Source organism: Siniperca chuatsi, linkage group LG21 (assembly GCF_020085105.1).
Source record: "Siniperca chuatsi isolate FFG_IHB_CAS linkage group LG21, ASM2008510v1, whole genome shotgun sequence".
Classification (NCBI taxonomy): Eukaryota; Metazoa; Chordata; class Actinopteri; order Centrarchiformes; family Sinipercidae; genus Siniperca; species Siniperca chuatsi.
Window position 1 is genome coordinate 5,911,748 of NC_058062.1, and position 22,840 is coordinate 5,934,587.

The 22,840-nt window shown below is 40.2% G+C and overlaps 1 protein-coding gene across 4 annotated transcripts in view; it reads left to right on the forward strand.

Annotated features, from left to right (window-relative positions):
* asic2 (acid-sensing (proton-gated) ion channel 2) overlaps positions 1 to 22,840 on the forward strand; it is a 374,018-nt gene that overhangs the window by 336,665 nt on the left and 14,513 nt on the right. For all 4 annotated transcript variants that reach the window (XM_044181399.1, XM_044181400.1, XM_044181401.1 and 1 more), the window contains 2 exons: positions 11,126 to 11,276; positions 20,528 to 20,655. In XM_044181399.1, the coding sequence (XP_044037334.1) occupies positions 11,126 to 11,276; positions 20,528 to 20,655 (279 nt within the window). The remainder of the gene's footprint in view (positions 1 to 11,125; positions 11,277 to 20,527; positions 20,656 to 22,840) is intronic.

Below are 22,840 nucleotides of genomic sequence, written 5' to 3' on the forward strand. Positions count from 1 at the left end.
TGTCCAATTACTGTTAATTTCTTAGGCTAATTTGCTGCCCCGCTCTCTCTCTTGCACCACACAACAGTGGACTAACCTAGAATGTGTTTCCCAAATCTCGATTGGAGCACGCACCCCCTGTCCAGCATGTTGTCCATCCAACACTGCTTCACCACAACTGGCTCAAATGGGATTTTATTAGCTATGCAGTTACATTCAACAAAGTGAGGAACACAGTCTCATAATTTGTCATTATTATTCATCTAACTCTTGAGTAGAGCCTATACAAAATTATGATTATTTTATGTTTTGGAAATTATCCTCTATTATTACCATAAGTCAGGTGGTTAGATGGTGTAGAAATTACTTCTCCCTCATTTTAAAACATAACCAGGCGGCCATTTGTGTATGTATGTATGTATGTATATATATACACACTGTGTGTATATATATATATATATACTGTATATATGTATGGGGTTAGGCAACAAAAACGCTTGATTAAGGTAAGGGAAAGGTTGTGGTTACAGTTTAAACATTACAAGAGTCTACAGTCACACTAGTGGGTCTGTGAGGCTGTACTTGGGCACAGCGGTACTTTGAGCTATATGCTAATGTCACAATGCTAACATGCTAATGTTTAGCAAGTATAGTGTTTACCATGTTCACCATCTTAGTTTAGCATGTAAGCATGCTAATATTAGGTAATTAGCAATAAACACAAAGTACAGCTGAGGTTGATGGGAATGTCATTAGTTTTACAGCCATGTAGTCATAAACCAAAGTATGGGACACAATTTAAGTTTTGGCCTGATGATGGCACTGGATGTAAATTGTGTGTCCATATAACAATGTGTCTTGTAGAGCACATGTGACTGGGGCCACTGTTGTTTCCCTCATTGATTGAGTTAATGGGTATTTTGTTTTTGGTCTTTTCGTCTCCATTTGGAAACTCAACTGCAAGCATCGTTGGACATTAACAGATAATGAGGCTTTGCTGCTGGTATTGATCATATCAGGGTTTGAGGAAGCTCCGTTGTGTAGCCTGGTCTTATATATTAATAGTGTTTGTCGACGATAAGAGCTGAAGAAAACTCACATAAACCAGGAAAGCAGTCGTCTCTGAAGTACTCTGAGCAACAAACCCCTCTTAGATGTTTCTTCCTGAAATTTCTGAAATGTCAGAAGCTCTCTGACCTCTTCAAGAAGGCCTATTGGAATGAAGGCCACAAATGACAATGGCTGTAATCTTGCCAGTGCATTAAGCACATCTTAGCAGCCTCACAGAGCTGACATCATCTCCACATACCATTGTGAGAAAGACAAGGCATGTCATCCAGTCAGATGAGTTGGTTTCCTGTCAGTGATTAGGAGCTGCCACAGGTCCCCTGTCCTTTGCTCGTTACTCAGCCTTGCATCAGCCCCGGCAGAGACAGCCAGAATGTGACAGGTGAGATACAGTCCCATCGGCCATCAACGAGAGGTGACTTATTAAAAATAATGACTGGGTGTGTGATGTGATTGATGAGTTTGGCCTGACAGCTGGTAGCTATATCTGGACGCCTTCTGCACATTGACATGACTGGCATGCTGGGAGAGATGGCGAGCTAGAGAGAACATGTCATTTTAATATTTAAATTGTTCTGCACCTACAAGAAGAAAGGCTGGTCAAAAGGAAGGACAGCAATACAATTATTTTTCTTTTATTTTCGTGTCATGCACACAAACCCTCATGGCAGGTAAACTGAGAAAATTTACCAGCCAAAAATATTTTTTACCAGCCATAAAACTGCATCATTATTTGACTAAAAATATTTACCTCAAGTTTTTAGTATGAAAACTCATCTTTAGTATCACTTTAAGGAGTCAGTCATGAATAGATAACATCGGATTTACTTTACTTTTATTCTGAACTTTTTCAATAAAAAACACTATCAATGAATTACATTGTTGCACTTTAACTCAAACTGTTGCTGTTCAGATCAGTCCGATCAGCTGCAGCGTCCAATCAATAACTGATATCCAATAAGAGGGCATGTCAGACAGAAAAAGTATCCTCGCTCATGGCTCCTCAGAGATCCATCCTCGATCCTTGCTCCATGGACATAAGACAGACATAAGAGCTTTGCGACGGCAAGCAAGATGGCGGATCAGAACAACTTCCGTTTCAAGCGAGGATCAAGCAGTGAGGAAATATCAAATAAGAGACTTGGGATGTACCAAGTGTAACCGACTGACCACCACTCAGTGTAACAGGAACAGCCATATAGAGCTGGTAGTCATAGTTTACCAGCCGTGAGCAGCTGCTGTCAGACTCTCCATGTCCGCGCTGAAAACACAGAGTCCACTGGAGCTTTGACAGCCAGTAGTGGCATATTCATGGCCCTTTGTAAAAGTTTCTGTGAGGTACCTGTGTTCTAGCTGAGCTAGCAGCTCAGAGAGGCTGAGAGGCTCTCCAGTGTGTGTGTGTGTGTGTGTGTCTGTGGGGGAGTGTCAGTACGTAGCCGTATCCCTGCTGTTTATCATGTTAATGTTACAGGCTACAGTTATGCCAGGGACATACAGGAGGCGGAAGCGCTGCAAAGCGCCACGCTAGGTAATTTCTCCTGCCAGGACTAGCCTGGCTGTTCACACCAGAAGCGCATCTCTTCTCTTTTCTAATCACAATAAAGAGCTGATCTTTATAATAACCTCATGAATTTATAACTTAAAGCTTTGTATGTGTTTCTGCGGGGCATTGCTTCTTCTTCAACAATGAAGTTAAAAGGGTTGCCTTTTTTTTTCCTTTATAAAATGCTGTGAGTTTGACTTATTACTTGTGTGTGTGGAGGAACTTTGCGGCTGTTGGCTCATCTTTCCTTTTGGTAATGATTTCTTGTGATCATCATTCACTACTAGATATTTCCCAGACTGGTTGGATGCTTCACCTCGATGTGTCGTTTCAAAAATCTGTGACCCATCAGATTCTATGACCCCAAACATCGGCATGCCGGGTGCCGTAACACACAGTGCGTCATGTTCATTAGTTGCAAATGGATACGTTCAGTTCACCGTTCACCAAAAACATGAGCATGTTCAATGAATGGTGCTCTTTGAGTGTGTTCATGCACAACAATATTGGTGTATCCCTACTATTAACAAGTCATACCCTTCCCCTTGTCTGATTGCCTGTCTGATCTCCAAAAATGTTGAACTATTCCTTTAAGGCATCATTGAAGCTGATAGAATGGTCTTTACATATTGGCCAGCCAGGAGCCTCAGTGTATGATGATTTATTATACTGCAACACTCTTGTCAGATCCTGTCTGTCCTGATCATCCCAGCTTCTGCTGCATGCTCTCTTGTTAACAGGATCCTCTACCTATAGCCTCATAATGGGTCTGCAATGAAACACAAGGGACGCTGATCCTTTAAAGCAGGCACACTTGGTGGATATTCAGTTTAGGCTGCTTTTATTATAAAGGATATTTAAAGGGCAAAAGATGAAAAGAGTTTGATGAGGGGGAGTCTCAGATGCTGGTAAATCAGATAAGAAATCAGAATGGATATATAGATATAGCTGAATAGAACAGCTGCCCATCAAAAAGCAGCATGGTAATCGATCAGGTCCTCCCAGCACAGGTGAAAGCCTCTCTGTCTCTGCGACCACCCTTGTTTAAACTCCATTAAGCCAAATCATTCTTCAACACACAATCCATGCTGAAGACAATAACCCCGGTCAGAGTTCAGCCACAGGGATTTAATTCACTTTTTCACTCAAGAGGGGTGTTTGTCTTTTTATTCCCGATTAGTTTCTCACTTTCTCTATTTCCCTCCTCTTATTTTTATCTCTCTCGCTCTTTGTAGTTTTTATCCTCATCTTTAACCCCCGCTTTTCCCCCCTCTCCAAGAGCATAAATACCATGCTGGCAGCAGTGACTGCAGTTCTTTGTGTGCTATCACAGCATTTGCTGTCTTGTAAAATATACTATTGTTGACTGGCATGGTAAACATACATTAGGTTTCAATGATAAATACATTTCATAAAACTCCCAACACATCACATAAATGGCGTAATATGTTTAATGTGACATGAAATATGTTCAGGATGTTAGGGTGTTTAAGTTGCATGAGAAACTAGCTTGGCGTGCAGGTAGTGGAGTGGCGTGCATAAAGTTATAATGGTGAGTGAGACAGCTGTATATATGTGTGTGTGTGTGTGTGTGTGTGTGTGCTTAAACCCCTCCTTTCTAATACTCAGTGCCAACCCTGTCGCTAACGCAGCAGCCCTCTGCATTATTTATCCCCATAGCAGTACAACCACTCCTTGGCAGTGGAGAAAGTGCACACCTTGCAACTCAAAGACCTTTTTCAGAAACTTTACTCCTCTCTTCTTCTCTCAGTAAGCCTTGAGGATAAAATGCCTTTCTCTTCCCTTTCCCTCCAGCTCCCTTTCTGCTTTGGTTTTATCATAAAAGGCCTGCTAGATTCTCCCATAATGGATATTGATTTGTCAAACAATAACACCAGATCACAAGTAGACAGCTTGTGCGAAAGTGATGTAACCTTGAAACTTGAAGGCACTTCATGAGAAATGATAAAACTGGTTGGCTGACTGTTATGTTTAACATTTCAATTTACTCTTCAGTGCTTTTCACTATATGACAGTGGAATGTCATCCAGCAAGTAATGAATACAGATCTCAGCGCCTTTTCCTCTAGTTTTGCGGAAAGAAATGTTGTGTTTTGTAATGGTGCATGAAACACACAACTGACAGAAATGAATAGCTAAGTCAGCATGCAGTACCTGATGAAGCTCTTCAGGAAGCTATGTCCAAACTCAAACAGGCTGTAATATTACAAATGCAACATACTCATCATCTGGTCTTTCTGTTTGTTGATTTTTAACAGAAAATGGCTGGCCTGCATCACTGAATCAGTGCAAATAATGAAAAAGATGTTTGAACAGGGGCCAATGTGGCAGATATGGCAAACCTCTTTTTTGTGGTAGATACAGCTTTGCTGCGTCAGTACCATTAAAAGTGGGATTTATAAATATGGTGGTGCGCTTCAGGGTATTTGATGGCTTGGATGCTACATGGACAGAAAGAGATAAATAAGGGGGCCAGTAGGAATGGGAGCACAAAATAAAAAAAAGATAGCCTCCCCTTTCTGGAGCGATAAGCTGCTAGTTTTTTGGCATCACATCAGCAAGCCATTTGCAAAGCAGTGATAACAAAATTGGATTGTATGCAAGAAAGCAAGATGAATTCAGAATGGTGGGGGTCTGAGAGTCCATCATGACGAGCTTAGTGACTACTTCAGACATGGTCAGATATTTATAGATACAGAGATTAAAACTATTGGACTTCATGAGTACACATATATGTATTTCCAGTTCTTTGCATTACCCTGATTTTTGGGTGGTTGGAGCTAACAACTGACCTTTCATCATGACAGGAATATACACTAATGGCCATATCATTTTTGACTAATTCTCTGTGGGAGGCACTACACGGCGTACAGGCAAAGTCATGCCATGTTTGCAGCTCTGCGCTTCCAGACATTCACACTTGCAGCTGTGAAAACTAATGAGACGTGTTTTGTTGGTCAAAAGGTATTTTAATTGGCAGCAGAGCTGCGCGTGCTCTTGCTTGCAGGTCGGCTCTCAGACCTCTGGCTTGGAAAGGGGGAAACTAATGTGATATTGGCAGCAACTGAGTTTGACTTCTCTGACATTTTATACAGTACACTGACTCAATTAAAAATGTTCCAAAACAACAAGAACAGACAGGAGCAGCACAAAGTAGTCCTAAGATGAATTGAAACTTTTTATTTTTTGTCATGAAAGACATGAAAAATTAAAGCAGCATACAATTTTTTTGTTTCTGTTTTGGCCATTTACATTATTAAATTATCCCATTGTAGATTTATGCTAACATTCAAGGAAGCAGTTGCCTTTTTACACATCCAGCAGACACAGAGCAACATTAGCAATCATTTGGAGTCGTATTTCTTCCCATCTGACAAATGCAAGTCCAATATTCACTCTCCTTTTAACTCATGTTGGTCTCCACCAGCTTCTGAGGGAAATTTCTGGCTCTTTAGCTGCTAAATGCTCCACTGTGTTCACCAACTACTTGTTAAGTTTGTCTTTCTTTTGGGCAGGAAACGTACAGTGGGTTCTTCTCTTAGAAAACACTTGCCTGCTGCTGCAGGAAACCAGGTTGATGAGAGCGGTAAGGTTATGGGCAATAAAACCAAAACAATGACCTGAAAGACGCTAAAATGCTCAGTAGCTGAGAGGGACTGTAGAGTTGGGTGATAATTCTTTAGTGGGTTTGCCATTACACCTTTGATTACACATGGTAATTTGAGCAGTTGTTTACATAAAAATATTGATTGGTGAAACTTTAACAAAAGAAGAAACTGCACCTTGTATTAGAGCAGGTTATGTGGACACCAAATAATCAAATAACAGCTGGAAATCTGTATTGGCTCACTGGCATTGCACAGGTTATCATGGTATTGTTTATTACAACTTAATTAAGGCAACTTTGTCCTTCATTGACAGAGATGACAACTGGGACAAACTTCCTAACACAGACAGTGAGAGTCAATATTATCTATTCGCCTTTTCACTGGTGCAATTTACTTGTTAAATGAGAATTGATAAGTCTTTTTGAACATTACATGTTTTTCCAGCAGAGCAGTGTTTCCTGTGCTATTTTACATTTCTGGACAGGTTTGAGAACTCATTATCTTCTCCCATCTGACAGCTCTACCTGAGGCGGCAGATCAGGAGGAAAGTGAGAAAGAAGGGAAGACAGAGAGGGACAGGAGTGAGGATTTGCAAAATAACAGAACCCCAATGTCAAGGTTTTGTTAGTGTCTTTGTCATCCATCCAGTGGCTGAAGAGGAGCCTTTGTGTCTGGCCGAGGTCTAATGGGATGTTGACCCAGCCCTGGTCCTGTCTGTCAAACATCATCAGTCTTGACAAAAGGAGTGAAAGAAGGGCGAGCAGTGTCCCCCTGAAAGAAATTCTTCCAAATACAAGAAAGCCAGAGGCGAGAGAGATGTTGAGAGTAGACACTTGGGAGCCAATTTCTATATATATATTCTGTCCAATCTGTGCTGTCATCACACACACACAGATATATATAATGGAAGAGCAAATGACTGTTGGGTAATTATGTTTAATGCTACAGTCTTCAACCAATTAGCCAGTGAGGGTTAAATGGAACACTTCAGTTTCTGGAGGGTTTGGACAGCTGCGTAAATTAAGTTCATTTGAGAAGTCAAGGTTATGTGATCCATGTCAACATACTGTTTCTGCTAATGAAACTGGGTTCTGTGCAGTAAAGCTGTGGTTAGATTGCCAGGCCTCAGCAGACATGACATGAGATGAGTGTTGGATGTTGGATCACCACCATACAGGACCTCTGTGGTGTCTCTCTTCTCTGTGCAGAGACATCTGTGTGAGTGCAGGATAAAAAACAAACAAACTCCAGCCACATCTTATACCTGTAAACGAGGAGTGATAGTGCCATGAATATTTATCTGCTCTCCTCTTCTCTACACTCCGGCACTCCTAGTATGTCATTTATTTTGTGCAGATACAAATCTGTCAGGAGCACCTCTGTTTAGCATAGGTGAATGTACCTATAATGCGGTACTTCATATTCATCCGATCCACACCACCTCTGTGGCAGTATGGCATTAGCTAGTAGATCAGTCATGTTAGTAAACCATCCATGAGAAGGTCAGTGTCAATAAAGGAGGAGGAGCATGAAATGAGAAATCTTAAAAGCACTGAAAAAACAGCTATTGGCGGTGCACTTTGCCTTCCATTTTGTTGTCTTTTCAGCAATATAAAACATTAGTGGTTAACATCAGGTCTGGCTCAGTCCTTCAAAATTTAAGACAAAGTGTTTCTTTCTTGGCTCAGAATTTTTAACCATTCCTGAACAATCAAGGGAGAACATTAAGTGCAAAAGACGCAGAGATTAATAATAATCTCCTCTAACAGTAGCCTTGATAGACCACGATGGAGTGCAGACAAAAAATAAGACTGGCATTTTTTAGTAAGGCGCACAAATTCCGTTTTTGTCGACTGGAGTGTCTCTTGATCTTTAATAACAGATAATTATAATTATCACAATCAACATTTCTCTCTCCCTCTACATAGAAGACAAACAGCTGTGCTGTGTTAAAATCCTGTGGGATGGAAGGTAGTGATTGGAAAAATCCCCATGGTTACAACTCGAGAGCTCAGGACGGTTGTACGATTGTAGAGTTGGACATTTGAGGATATAGCTGGATATAGCTCAATATCCATTGAATTTGCATGTAATTAATTACCTTGAATAACAGACGCTGGCTGACATGAGGCATTCTGTGGATAATGACATGATCACCTGCTTTGCATTACAGCTGATATTAATAAGCCTTCTTGTTGTCTCGATTCTGCCCGGTCTCTCTGATCGGATCTTAATATGCCAGGCGGGTGGAGCTGGCTGACTTTGTAACAAACGTTGAAGTGATGTGGGAAACTCTCGAGGGGTTGCTGTGACTTGCAAGGCAAGGGGCACATGATAGACGGAGATGGCGAAAGACTACTACAAGATACTTTTCAGTCTTATACGGTAAGAAGCTTGGAGAAACTTACAATGCTGCTGAATGGGCTCAACTTATTTTTCCTTTGCAGAATAAGGGCTCATCATCAACTTTTTGTTGGACAGCCTGAGATAGCAGGATGGGGCGGAGTTAGGGGACCTGCCAACTTGTTGGCGCAGTTCTTTCTTTAGAATTTGGTCCAAGTTTTTAGATTTACACCTTTTACACCAGGCTGTCATCTAATCACAGTGTGAGCCAGGTCTAGCCAATCCCATAGTATTCCGATGGCAATGCATTGTGCATAATTTACATTTGTATCAACATGCATTTTTCCTCATTCAGATAAAATATCCTGATACAGATTGCATGTTAATACCAGGTGTTAATGGGGTGTAAAGATCAAGTTAGACACTGCTTCACAACCATTGTAAATAAAAGTTTATATTTCCTCTGTGAGGCAGTGATCATGCAGTCAGGACATATGTCATAGATTGGAATCTATAATCTTATGAGAACGTCATATTGATGTTTAAATTTTAATTTTGGTTATAGCAAAAACTGTTTCCGTCACTTCCTTTCAATCAGTCATTGCAGGATTGGAGTTGGTGGTTGTTATGGTGATTACTATTCATGAGTAGAGACTTCACAACTACAGTCTCATTTACATGTTTGCTTGTGTTACACACACACACACACACACACACATACTTGCTGCACTCTGCAATTTTAACTCAATCTATTATTCATAAATGCCTCAAAGCCATTTGGTGGCTCTTGGTGAGTTGGTGGTGGTACAGAGAGACAGAGGAAGTGGAGGAAGAAATCGTTCTCCACATATAGTACCTCTAATGAGAGTGTGTCATTGTATTGTTAACACACACACACACACATACACAAAACATAGAAGGAATGGAGAGTTTCTGTAATATTTGCTTAAGCCCTATTGAAGTACTGGCCAGTAATGGCAAGCTGCTTGTAAGTGCTAACATGGGAAATTGACTTTGTTTTTTTTACCTGTGGCACATTTCTGCAGGCTCTACAGTTGCTTTGCTTAATCTAGTAAGAGCTGTGCACAATCCAAAAGCTGAAGGCTCCCGCAGGGAGACAGGTTGATAGTGTAAGAATACAGGAGAGTGCGTGTCTGGCAGCCACCATTTATTGCCAGACCTGTCTTTCACAGAGACACACTTCACAATAACACCTGTAGCCCTAATGGCTACAGGTGTTATTGTCAAGCAAGACATCGATCATTATTCTGAAATAAAAGGGGGAAAAAACATCACTGCCAATGTGATCACGTAATCACACATAAATTAGTAACTTGAACTCAACTGATGCAACTCGGGTCAAAAGTCGCAGCCCATCTTTTCAGAGTCTTATCTCAGTCAAACCGGAGCACACAGACGTCATAGTCCACTGTGGGTGACTGTCCATAAATTTGCTTAGAAATTTTGTAAAAAAGGTGCTACTTGTAACTTTAGATCTTGCTTCTTAATCATCAAATTCCGACATTTTTTTCATTATCAAAGGTAATCCATCTGACTGATATCTGTACATCCATGGTTACAGTGCATGGCAACATTACACTTTAGGTTTACATCACCCAAAGCATGATGGGGGCTGTTGGTCAATCAGACCATATTTCCCTGCTTCTCCTGCCTACTTACACACAGCTGATAAAAAGTGTGGACAGATGAAGCTCTGCAGGACTGTTTTGAGGGTACAGTCTGGCACATGTTCAGAGATGTCGCCACTCAGGAGAACCACATCAACCTTGAGGATTGAGGAATATACATCATCACTGACATCATACATCAGCAAATGTGTTGATGACGTGATGTGATGTCGTTTTAATTGCTATGACTTATTATTTCTATGACTTCTTATTTATTCACTGACTTATATATATATATATAATTTTTTGAGTTGCATAAAGGGAACTACAAAACATTATACATTGTCTCATTATACAAATCTGTGTTGTAAAATGATCAATAAATCTATCTTGTATCTCGTTGTAGCAAAAACTCAAATCCTATCAATCCCAAAAGGAAATAAGAAAAACAAAAACAGGAAGAGAACATGCATGAAAAATAGCTATTTTTTGGTTTTACACTGTTTTGACATCACTAAGTTGTAACCTTGTAACACTGACACTCTTCTATCCATTCATATACAGACATTTGGGATATTTTGGAACATGTAGACATACATGCAAAAAAAAAAACGTTTCTCCCATTCCTACAACATGCATAGTACCATTCCCATGCAAAACTATGTCATTTTTAAGTAGCCTTACTTGTATATGGCATGCCTAGTTAAGACATAACAATACCATAAGCTTGTGTATAAAAGGAGTGCAAATAGAGTAAAAACTGCCTGCCCCCATATTGTAGCTCTAAAATGTTTCTTGCATGGTAGTAAATTGGCTCCATCGATGTACAATTAGCAAGTTAACCTACTGCAATGTTATCTTTGCAGCGTGTGTGTCTGTGTATCAGGGTTAATGAGTCATCACTTATCAGTCCTCGCTCTCTGTGTGTCCTCTCAGGTGTTCACCAGGTATGGGAAGTGCTACATGTTCAACGCCGCAGAGGAGGGGAAGACGCTCCGCACCACCATGAAGGGAGGGACGGGAAACGGCCTGGAGATCATGCTGGACATCCAGCAGGACGAGTACCTGCCGGTGTGGGGGGACACAGGTAGGCATGACCAACTGCTCACCTGTCCTGCTTACTTTGAAGATCAGAGATTAAACATTAAACCTCACATGTCCCTTTCCATCCCAAATCGCACCACCCTCTTCCAAACATTTCTCCTTTACTCAAGAAGAAGCCACTCTGAAAAAAAAGTCTCCTTCTCTTCTCTTCCTTTTTTTCATCTTATTCTGCCAGATGGAACTCATGAGGACATATTTTCAACATGTGGTTTAAGTTATGAGATCACTGTTGTCAGGTGACTAACAATAAAAACAGATGTTCCCTTGTTTCTCTATCGAAAGTAGTTCATGATTGTGCGCTATTCTATATTTCAGTGCCAGGCTAGAAACAAGGCCAGGGAAAGCTGCAAAAGTGATTAAAGCTTTTTGAAAATTTCTGCTCACGAAGTTAAGAATACCAGTGAGTGACTTTTACGTCTGCACTTGACATTGGTGGATTGAATCCGTTATGTTGAGTAGAACCATACAGATCCGGTAATTAAGAGTTATCCACATATGAGTCAGTCCTTCCTGTCTGCTTACCTCCAGGCTAGCATAATGTTTGTACTCCACTCAGCCTACTTTTGTCATTCCCACAAACACTGTGTTGTTATAAATGAGCCTCAAGCTCTCGCTTATCATGTAATGTCCCATAAAAGACATTTTTACACAGGATTCAACACTGTATATACTACAATGGTCTTTCACACGTCTGCCTTCTTTCTAGTTTCTGTCTTTCATTTTGTCTTCCTCCTGTGTTTAGTATATGGGCATGTCTTGGAAATATATCCAAACGAAATATAAAAAAAGGAAATGTCTGGTGCAAAGTGAATTTGAGACTATGAAAATCAAATAAAGTATTTAAAACCAATTGTGTCCCACACTGAGCCTTTGGGTCAGTAAGTATTTTTTCATTCACTCTATTTAATTTAGCAATAATTAACACAGAAATGATTCAGCGTCCTCCTGATGAAATCCCTCCAGGGACGGTTTCACACCCAGAAATTTTAAATCAAGTAAAGCTCCAGAAATGTGATTTAAGATGTGTGAGATGCGCTTTATCAGCTTTGTTTTTTATATATCTAATGGCCCTTAAACAGCTACAGCTAATCTTATTGTTATTGCTATGGTTAGCAGTTGTTATTTCAAAATGCTAGAGTGTTCTTTTTTTATTACTGTTCCTACTGGTAGTGTATTGCAAGTATTGCATTGTACCGAGCCTAATACTCAGGGATTTGCCCACACAATCACTAAAAGACTGATTTTTTTTTGCATCTTTTTAAGTCCAGTTGAATCATTTCGTGTTACATTGATGACAGTGGATTCAAGCTTATTCTGTTGTTTTCACTCTGAAAACTCTAAGACTCTAAACAAAGTACTCAATACATTGTAAGTTGCTGCACATCCAGTTCTGACTGGCTGTGATGATATTTTTCCTTAGAGAACATGGACTTGTCAGTGATCACAATGCATATTCACAGAGCACTGGAGCCTCTTTAATAATCTTTATTATAAAGTAGCACAGCTTTGCATTATCCTCCATACTGATATGCGTGTTAGAGATCTTGTTAGTGGTTCAGATTGAGTGTTTTAGAGAGGCTTGCTGCCTGAGTGGTTCCACAGTGAAGCTCATTGAATGGCCGGCTCACGTCTGAACCAGTGGAAGGGCAGACAGGGGAGTTCCCAGAGCAGCTAGCCAAGCTACCAGCAGCCCAGCAGATGGACATTATTTACTCTAGGCTCAACTTTAAGAAAATCCATCATCAAAAAGTCAGCATCCTATCAATCCTTTTCATGTTCTTCTATGGACAGCAAGTCCCTCTTGGTTTTATTTCTGTTTGAACAGGCTGTACTCCAGCCACCACCCTGACAGCATGCGGAACTTTGTCTAGCAGCAGGCTCCAGTTTCCAGTGCCCTTGTTTATCCCTGTGTGGTTTAATTAGCCCCGATGAGCTGAGTCAGCCTCAGCAGGGAGCGCAGTGTCTCCTCAACTAAGCCAGGTCCCTACGCTGTGCAGACATCATGGGTACACACTGCACAGGAACTCTTCATCTCCTCCCGCCAATTACCCTTTTTCCATCCAACCCCCACACCTTCTCCTTCTCCCGTGCCTTTTCTCATTGTCCATCATCCAGGGGCCAGCAGTTGGTTTCTGGGGTTCTGTTAGCACACTACTAAGGAGCATGGAGCTGCACGGCCTAGTCCTCCTCATTTTTAACCTGATGGACATTAAAAAAGCAACATATTTCATGCTGTGAAAAATGAACAAGATGGATATAAGTTTGAGTGGTGGGAGAAAACAGATGGCCTGTTGCCTGGATACCCAGCTTTCTACTCACTGTGTTGCTGACCAAAGTGATGGAAATAATACTATATGGATTGGTTGTGTCTGTTGGTTATTTCCATCCATACGGTGGCTATCTAGAAGATATTTTCTCAAGTAGACCGTAAATAATTACATGAAGGGTATGAGGAAATTAATCTAAGTCATTAGGACTCTCAATTAGGCTCTTGTTTGCCCACAAATTGTGCTTTTTCCTTCAGTCTTTTTATTATATGGATGCCATCTGAGATGGGAAAGTGTAACCTTTGCTTCCACAGATGCCTGCGGCATCTCTGTGAAAACACGTTGCCCTCTCTGAGCTTCAATCCCAAACACAAGCTTCTTGTTTTTGTGATTGCTAATTTTAGAAATGCTTAGAATATTAACTTAAAATTGATGAAAAATTGCTCCCAGCACATGCACAAACTGTTTTTGTTATGTCAAAAATATGTTTTGCATCTGTGAACTTCGCACGCAGACTTTCAAATCTTAAATTTTTTGGTTTTGAATAATTAGTTCAACTCCTACTACATATTGACCTTTTTTGAAAAGTCATCTGAAGTTTCATCGGGCCTCTCCGATATCAGATTCATCAAGCAGTCTTGATCAAAGTAGTCTGTTTATACACTCAGCACCCACCACATGTTTCCCTTCAGCAGCAGAGCTACAAAATGTTTGCAGTATGGAGAAAAATCCTTCAGACACATCACAGCCTGTGAAACTGTGATGACATTCAAGTTCTATTTCTTCTTATATCAGAGACTAACTTCTTATTTTATCATACACATCACAGAGTTTTGTTTTAGATCTAATCGGCGCTCATGTACAGAAACTAAACTTGAAAACCTGAGTTTCCTGTTACATTGTGCTCACTCACTGTGTCTATTGTTAACAGCATCATCATATGCAAATAATTAGTGTTATTGAACTCTGTTTATCTCCTCTCTGAAAATGAGAGAGGCGTGTTACATCAAGTTTTTTAATGTCTCCCTTTTGTTCACTCTCATCACAAGTCTGAGCTATATGTCTCTTTCTGTTTTTTGTTTTCCATCAACGTGCCATCCATCGTCTCACATCTTAGCTCCCATTTTATGTGGCAAACAGGCGAGTAAAGCCCGACAAGCATTTGAGTGCTGTGCTAAAATCCTGCCGTGCGTCTGCGATCTTTGTGTCTGCTGTTATTAAATCAAAGCACTCTGAGAAGCGCCTGAAAGGAGCAGAAGGATGTTTGTTCAACAACAGGTTAAACCAAGTGCAAAGTGGAAGTGGGAAGTCCTTGATCCTTTTATCTTTTCTACTTGCGCCACTTCCCTTTCTGGTGTTTGGTCAGTGTGATGTTCTCCTGTGTACTTGTGTGTGACAAACTATTGCTTTTGCTTCTTGGAAAATTAAAGCTGTTCTTCTTTTAGTGCACCCTGCAGTTTTTTACATTGGTGAGGACAAATGGCAGCAAGAGGTAACTGTTTTATATTTAAGCAGTATCCAGAAATAATGTATCTTTAATTCATGCTGGTGTTGGTGAACTTCAGCTGCAGTAAGTGACACAAGCTGTCTCTGGATGCAGTGCTCATTTGCTGCTGTTTAGAGGATGTTTTCTTTCATTTTCAGTCTTGTTGTAAATTGTGACTTGTCTCTATGGCAGCACAAAGTAAATGCGCACTCAACAGCAAAATTAGAATAATAACATTTTGTGCAAACATATAACATTATACTTGGCATGATGTGATGTATACTTTTACGTATAAGACGTGCCTAATCTAGGTTTAAAGACAATCTCTGAACTACTAAATTTAAAGTAGGAAAATGTATGAACTAAAAGTGTCGAGAAGCAGAATATTGAGAGGTTGATTAAAAAGGAGAGCATACATATGGATGACAAGGCTCAGAAAATATTGAAATTTGAACATTTCCATGACAACTGCGAAACTCATGGGCTGATGGAGATCATGTGATATGAAATGAAAACTGCAAGACAGCTACTAAATGGACCTTGTGGTGAGATTCTACAAGGTCAAGAATGAACTCTAAAACTCAAGTGTGTGTCAGTCCTTGTTTGTGTGTACTCAATGTACTAAGGCACAGTGGTCTTTTGAGCTAAATGCTAATGTCAACATGCTGACATACTCACAATGACAGTGCTGATGTTTAGCAGCTATTATGTTTCCCATGTTCACCATATTAGTTTAGCATGAGGCGGTTGGGAATGTCACTACTTTTGCAGGTATTTGATCATAAACTAAAGTACTGGAAAAATTATACCTTTGACCTGCTAATGGTGCTAGATAAAAAGAAAATTTCATGGCAATCCACCCAGTAATTGTCAGCATATTTCACTAAAAATCAAAAATATCAATCTCATGGTGGTGCTAGAGGAAAAGTCAGGGGCTCACTTTGACATGAAATAGTGCTTCAGCTTGCCGACAGCTGACTCCATCTCCATGCGTTCAACATTCACACTCTCACATTAAACACACAATATAGACCAAGCCTGACATGCCCGGCCCTGAATGTGACAGAAATTGGAGGGGGGGGGGGTGTTACTGACAAACATGCCTGTTGTTGTTGTTGAATGGCAAGTAGGTGAATGGGAAGTCACCGAGGTGTCTTCATAAACGAGCCTGTACATTAACTCTAACACCCTGTAACAACCAGGAAGAATTGCCAGTTGCATTTTATTTTAAACATACATACATCGACACTCATGCATGCACATACCAATTTGGATGGTCCAATGGCGATTCCTCTCCTCTCCCTCTCATGTTTTCCCACAGCGAGAATCACTTGAAATGCTGAGAGAGAACAGAGGTGAAATCAGAATAACACCTGAATTTATTCACTGTCATACAAAGCAGCAAGATCTAAGTTATGATTGTAGCAGCCGATAGCATCCTAATTTAGTCCGCCTCTCTTACTTTGAGTCATTTGAAGTCAAATGAGTGTGATAGATGTGATGAAATACATAGTAACTACAAATCTATCTGCTGAAGCCTTGGTCAGATATAACAAACATCGTTATACGTGATCCTCTTGATCATCTTTTGATATGGAGAGCTGAACTGACTGGAGCACAAATGTGTTCAGCACAGCGAGCCCTGTTTGATCTGATCTCTCTCAAACACACTTTCTCATTGTTTCTTCAGACAGACAAATGCAAATATCTCATTTCCACTCTCAGTAAGAGATCATTGGCTTTTTACTACTACACAAGATTTATCCATAGGATGATCAGTTTATTCAGTGTTTCTTATGTTTGTATCATCACTGATTGCACTGAACACTGAAGACGTTTGCATAAGCATCTGTTTGGTCATCTGATTCAAGTATAACAAGCCAGAATAATGCAGTAAATTTCGACGGGAATTAGAGGTGAAACAATTAGTCGATTAATAGATTATTTGATGGAGTCATGTTCCAAGCAAAAATGCCAAACATTTGACAGCTCAAGCTTCTCAGTTGTAAAGAGCTGCTGCTCTTCTTTTTCTGATGAGATAATACACTGAATATCTCTGGGTTTTGGACATATTGTCTGACAAAACTAAACATTTGAAGACGTCACATTGGGCTTTAGGAAAATGCGATGGGAAGTTTGTGCTATTTTCTGACATTTTATGGCCCAAAAGATTACTCGATTAATATTAAAAAAATTAAAATAAATGTTAGTTATAGAACTATTGAGAATTTCACCCATGGCTTTTATCCGTTTAAATACCCAGTACCTCATGTGTCCTGACCAAAGGGCTTCATTGGTCCAGAATTTTGGACCTGATCCAATAAAAAACCTACTGACATGCATAAATTAATTTTCAAAGAATAAAGCCCAATCCGTAATAGATCTGAGGACAGTTAGAACCAGTCTAAAATAGATCCGAGAATTATTAGACCCAGTCCAAAATGTGGTCGACTCGAACAGATCCAAACAAACAGACAGACAACACCAACACTGGCAGTAGCATGAAACAGCATGAAATAACGAGCAGCCATGTAACCAGTAGTAGTATAGGGTCAGTATGCTCCAACTGAAGTGCTCTTTCGATGGTCAAACAGCATCTGAAACCTCCCTACCCCAACACCTTTCCTTTGTGGGTGCTGTGTCCTACGTTTTCTATAACTTTCTAAAACTGACAATCGGACGTTCATGCCCACGTCACGCAGCGATTGTCCAGGAGAGAAAGTAAGCAGGGTTTAAACGTCTCTCTCAGTACTCTTTATTAATTCTTTATAGGACTACTTCTGTCACTTTCCGTTTGTACTGTACTGAGTGCGCCAGCCAGCTCTTCGGTCCGCCTTCGAGTGTGGCCGTGCAGAACAGCTATAAACACTTTTTCCTTCCGATGTGGTCGGACGACACATCATACGAACTAGTATGTTTCGAGCATACCCCTGCCTTAAGAATCAATGTAAAGTCACCCAAAAAACACATTTGTTTCCAGTAATGATGATCAAAGCTGGTAGCAGATCCACTCAGGTATTGACACACAGACCTGAGACCCACCACAGTACAATTAGATCTTACTCAGCCAGATAAGACTGAATATACTTGGTTACTAGGAGCCAAGTGGACCTGTGAAGATCTCCAGTACTAATCTTAGCCCCCTATTAGTTGTCTTGGGCTTTAGATGCCTCTTCTTGTTCCTGTGTTATATCATGTTCCAAAAGTGAATAACAGTCCATGACATTTTAAAAATACATTTATTTAAAGGTAGATTTTCACATCATCATTGTGGCTGTTTGTTTATCTTGAATGTCACCTGGATTGATGAACGCAAAACCTTTCAAAATCGGCCAATATTGGCTGAGAAAATACCAAGTTTCTGCTTGAAGTTATGTTCACTCTGTTCTCAGCATTTCTAATATTACCCAGTATTCAGTGCAAAAGATCTGAGATCCAGTCCAGTGCATAGCCATCCAATATATTAGCATGTGGATGTTTGTGTTACAGCAAACACTTCTGTTGACAAATGTACAACACACAACAGCTGGATAAATAAATACATGTTCTTGTTCAACAGAGAAGAGTCAGTTGAAACCATAGTAGTGCTGCTAATTGGTTGCCAAGAGAAGCAAATCAACAATTTGCCTATAAAGCAAACAACCTCAGCCTATAAAGGTTAAAGTTGTCAAAAACAAACAAATCAATGAATATATGCTATTATAAGTTAGTGTATATGGCGTCTCAGCCTGATACCTTATACATCTTTGCTATAGTACTCCATTATCATACAAATACCATTAAGAACACACTAAAGAGCCACACAGTTGCACAGGCAGACATATTCCTTTATTACAATGAACAGCTAATGCAGTTAGTGTCTATACTTTCATGTTGTGCAGATGTCACTGTGCAGGCTCAGGGTTGCAGTTCCTTGTTCACACTGTTTAATGTTCACTGTAATGAAGGAATATGTCACCCAGTGCAACAGTATGGCTCTTTTTATGTATTTTTGATTGTCTTTTGACAACAGTTGCTAATTATTAACGATCTAGCTGTGCTATGGCTGCTAAAGGAGCATTAGTCCAACAACTATTATTAAGACATATAGTTGAACATCATGTGTTTTCCTTTTACATGCCACATTAACACCAGCAACTAAACTATATGACAAATTATGATCAAATGGCAGATCCACATCCACATACTTTTATGCACTTTTGGTCTAAGGCAGTTTTTTATGGTTTGTTCGAGTTCTAATTAAGGAAAAATGTGATGCTGCTGTATAGAGAGAGATACAGGACTATAGTGTGCTTTCAGATTTGTTTGGGGAAGGCCCTTTTCTGTTTCAACATGATGATGGCCCCATGCAGAAAGCATGTGATTAAACCTGGTTTTGTCTAGTTTATCTTTGTTTAGACAAATTAGGACCAAATTCGCAGGTTTATGCTGATTTTTGCCTGAAAATCTTCAATTAGATGTAACCTGAGGACTAGAGGACTAGATAACTATATGGCACATTCAGATGTGCACATGCTCAAAGACAGCGTCCACATTTCTGCACTCACTTCTCTATTTCTGATACACACACAAAAACAGACTCTGATTATCTCTCTCAAACAGCCAATGTTTCTTTCATACTCTTTGACACACACAGATCCACACAAACACACACACACTGTACTGTTCAGAATTGTGGTCTCTACAACCCGCAGCAAACACATACTGCCAAAAAAAGTATGTCTGATCTATTCCTTAGTGTGAATGCATCCAAGCTTTCGCCATATCAGTCACTGCAGATGTTTGATTAATGAGTGTATCATAGTAGGGTGATACTGCTAAGCGTGTGTGTTTGTGTGTGTGTCGTCTGTCAATTTGAGAGGCTGGCTCTGCTGAAAGGCTCCGCTGTCTTGGTTGCAGAGCACCTCCAGGTATCTGGCTGGGCTGGCAGGGGTAAGCCTTGATTGAATGTCCGGGAGCACACCACTGATTGTAAGGACATGGAGAGAGAACTTTATCGATTTCTACAAAGACCGCTCTCTCTTTTCCCATAAATGTTATGGCTCTCTGCGTCCTTGCCCATGAGTGTGTGTGTGCATACGAGTGCTCTGAATGGCAGGATAAAGGTCCTTTCATCTATGGAGTCAGCACAGAGCCTTCTTCACTATGTGTGTTTGATGTCAAGACAAATGGGACAGCACGCCTTTGAGAGAGTCTGTTATAATAAAGACAATCTTAAAAGCCAGAGGCTTTGGGTCGAAAGCCCCAAATTCATTTGCTGAAAGACTGTTTCGAACAAGAAATTCAGGTTTTGTCTCTCTGCAGCAACATCTGTTGAGTATAAACAGCTTTATTTTGCTCCTCTATTCCCCGAGCAGTTTATCTGAACCAGTCAAAAAGCCAGACATTGAAGTTTTTTTTTCTCCATTTTTATACATTTCTGTTTGTTTATTGACTAAATAAATCAGCTAACTGGGTCTTTCCATCTGTCTTCCTTTCCAGAGGATACAGCCTTTGAGGCAGGTGTGCGGGTGCAGATCCACAGCCAGGCGGAGCCCCCGTTCGTTCACGAGCTGGGCTTCGGCGTGGCCCCTGGCTTCCAGACTTTTGTAGCCACACAGGAGCAGAGGGTAGGTGTCCCTGACTTCCACTGATACACAGTTAATAGCTTTTTTAAATCATTTCTCTTCCTTGTGCTGTTTTTCACTTCTAATCTGCTGTGTTCAGTTTATCGCTCAGAGATTTTAAAAAAAAAGACCCTCTATGATAAATAACTTGTCATAACAGGCATGATGGGTTTGTGGCTGCATGTGTGTCCCAGTATCCTCTGGACCCTCATTTGGCCTCTGTGGTCTCTTGGTGATTGTTGACTGACAAATGATAACTCCCCCTCTGTCAGTGGCTTTGACCTTGCTGGTAGTGAGGTGCTTCACTGGAACGCAGCTCCACTCAATTATATTGAAGCTTTGTTCCATCACACAAGGCCAATATTAAAGACTGCAGGTCTCACAGATATATGCAGCTGAAAGTATTTGATGTAAATAGCCATTTCTCTGTCACCAGAGGCTCCAACTTCACAAGGTTGTTTTTCATGTCTTTTGTCTTTTCCATCCTGTTGGCTTGAGTTGAACATAGCTTCAGTAAGAGTGTATCTACACTGCCAAGCTGAATGTCTTTACATTGTGACTCTTCTCAGCTGTCAGTTAGGAATCCATTTTATGAAGGTTATTAGTTCTGTCTTTCATTGTCAATGTTTTTGTCTCCATTTCTTTAGTTTTCTTTCTGTCTGTTTTACTTTTTCTGCCTCCAAGTTAAGCTTTTGAAAATATACTGTCTGGCTCAACAGTGGGAGTTGAGCAGACCGTTTTCTGTCAAGATAAATTCATTGCCCTCTCATTTTCAAAATGGGCTCTGTTTCCGGCATACGAATGAATTTTCTTTTCCTTTGGCAACCACCGTCTGTCAGTTAGTTTACACGTACTTCAACCTGCATTAGTTGGTTTTTTTTGGCCACTTGGGGGCAGAAGAAACAAGCTGTGAAAACAACACTGACATATTTACACCTTTTAAACTGATATGGGGAACGCATTGGCAAACAGTTTACCCATCCAGCAGATACAGAGCAACATTTGAATTAATTGGGAGTTGCATCTCTGGCCACCTGGCAAAAGTGAGTCCAATATTCCACTAAATATCTGGCTCTTTAGCCACTAAATGCTCTGCTGTGTTCACCAGCTAATTGCAACCTTTGTGTGTCTGCTGTTTGGTGCTGGGCAAGTAGCGTACAGTGGGTTTTCAGAGCTTTTTCACTGAAAACAGCTGTCTACTGCAGCCAAAAAAAAAAAGTGAGAGCAGTAAATGTGAACCAAAACAGAAAAGTTACGCACTGTAAAACCAAAACAATGAGCTGAGAGTCGCTATAAAGCTTCTTAGAGATGAGGGGAACTGCAGAGTCGGGTGATAGTTCTCTGAGGATTCAATATTACAAGCGACCCCTATTACATACAACTAATCATGTGATCCGTTGGTAATATAAAAGTATTAATTATAACCACTAAGTAATCTGGTTACAGTCTGCTTTCGCCAGTAATCTGATTTCTGAAACATCATGTGAAAGAAAAAACTGTTTTCTGTAATCGGGTTAAGGGGATAGAGAAACGTGATTTCCCCAGCTAGATTTTTCCTGCAGAAAGCTGATTTGTTGGCCTTGTAAACCTGTCACTAGGTTTCGAATTGACTTTTTACGAGTATGCATGTACATGACAAAGACTTCAGACCATGCTTCAGAAAGGGAAAGTGTTGATGTGATAGCAGAGTGGGAGGATGAAAGAATAAATAAATACATATCTTTAAAAAATTCCCTCCAAAGTTCATCTAAAACCAAAACAAACACAAAAAAGCCCTGAATAAGTCGGTTTCCACCACTAAACATTTGACTATTTGTAAAATTCAGTCACATTTTGTGCTCGTCTATCATTGCTAATATAGTTCAAATAATATAGATAATAATAATAATAATAAATAATAAATAATGGTTTACAGATTAGGGATTTACAGTCACCAGGTTTATAGTGCATGCAAGCACATTTTCCCTGGTTTGCTATATGTAACCTGGTTTCTCAAGTGCATGTAAATGTACTGAATGAGAGTAAATTAAATTGTAGATGATAAGTTCAGTTTGAATTTTAGGAACTTTTCTTCAGCAAAATTCAGTTGAAATCTCGCCTCACCACATCACAGCTCAGCGTGGTGCTGCGATACAGAGTCAGTCGGCAGTAGGCAGAAGGGGGAAGAGGAGATCTATCCAGAGATGGT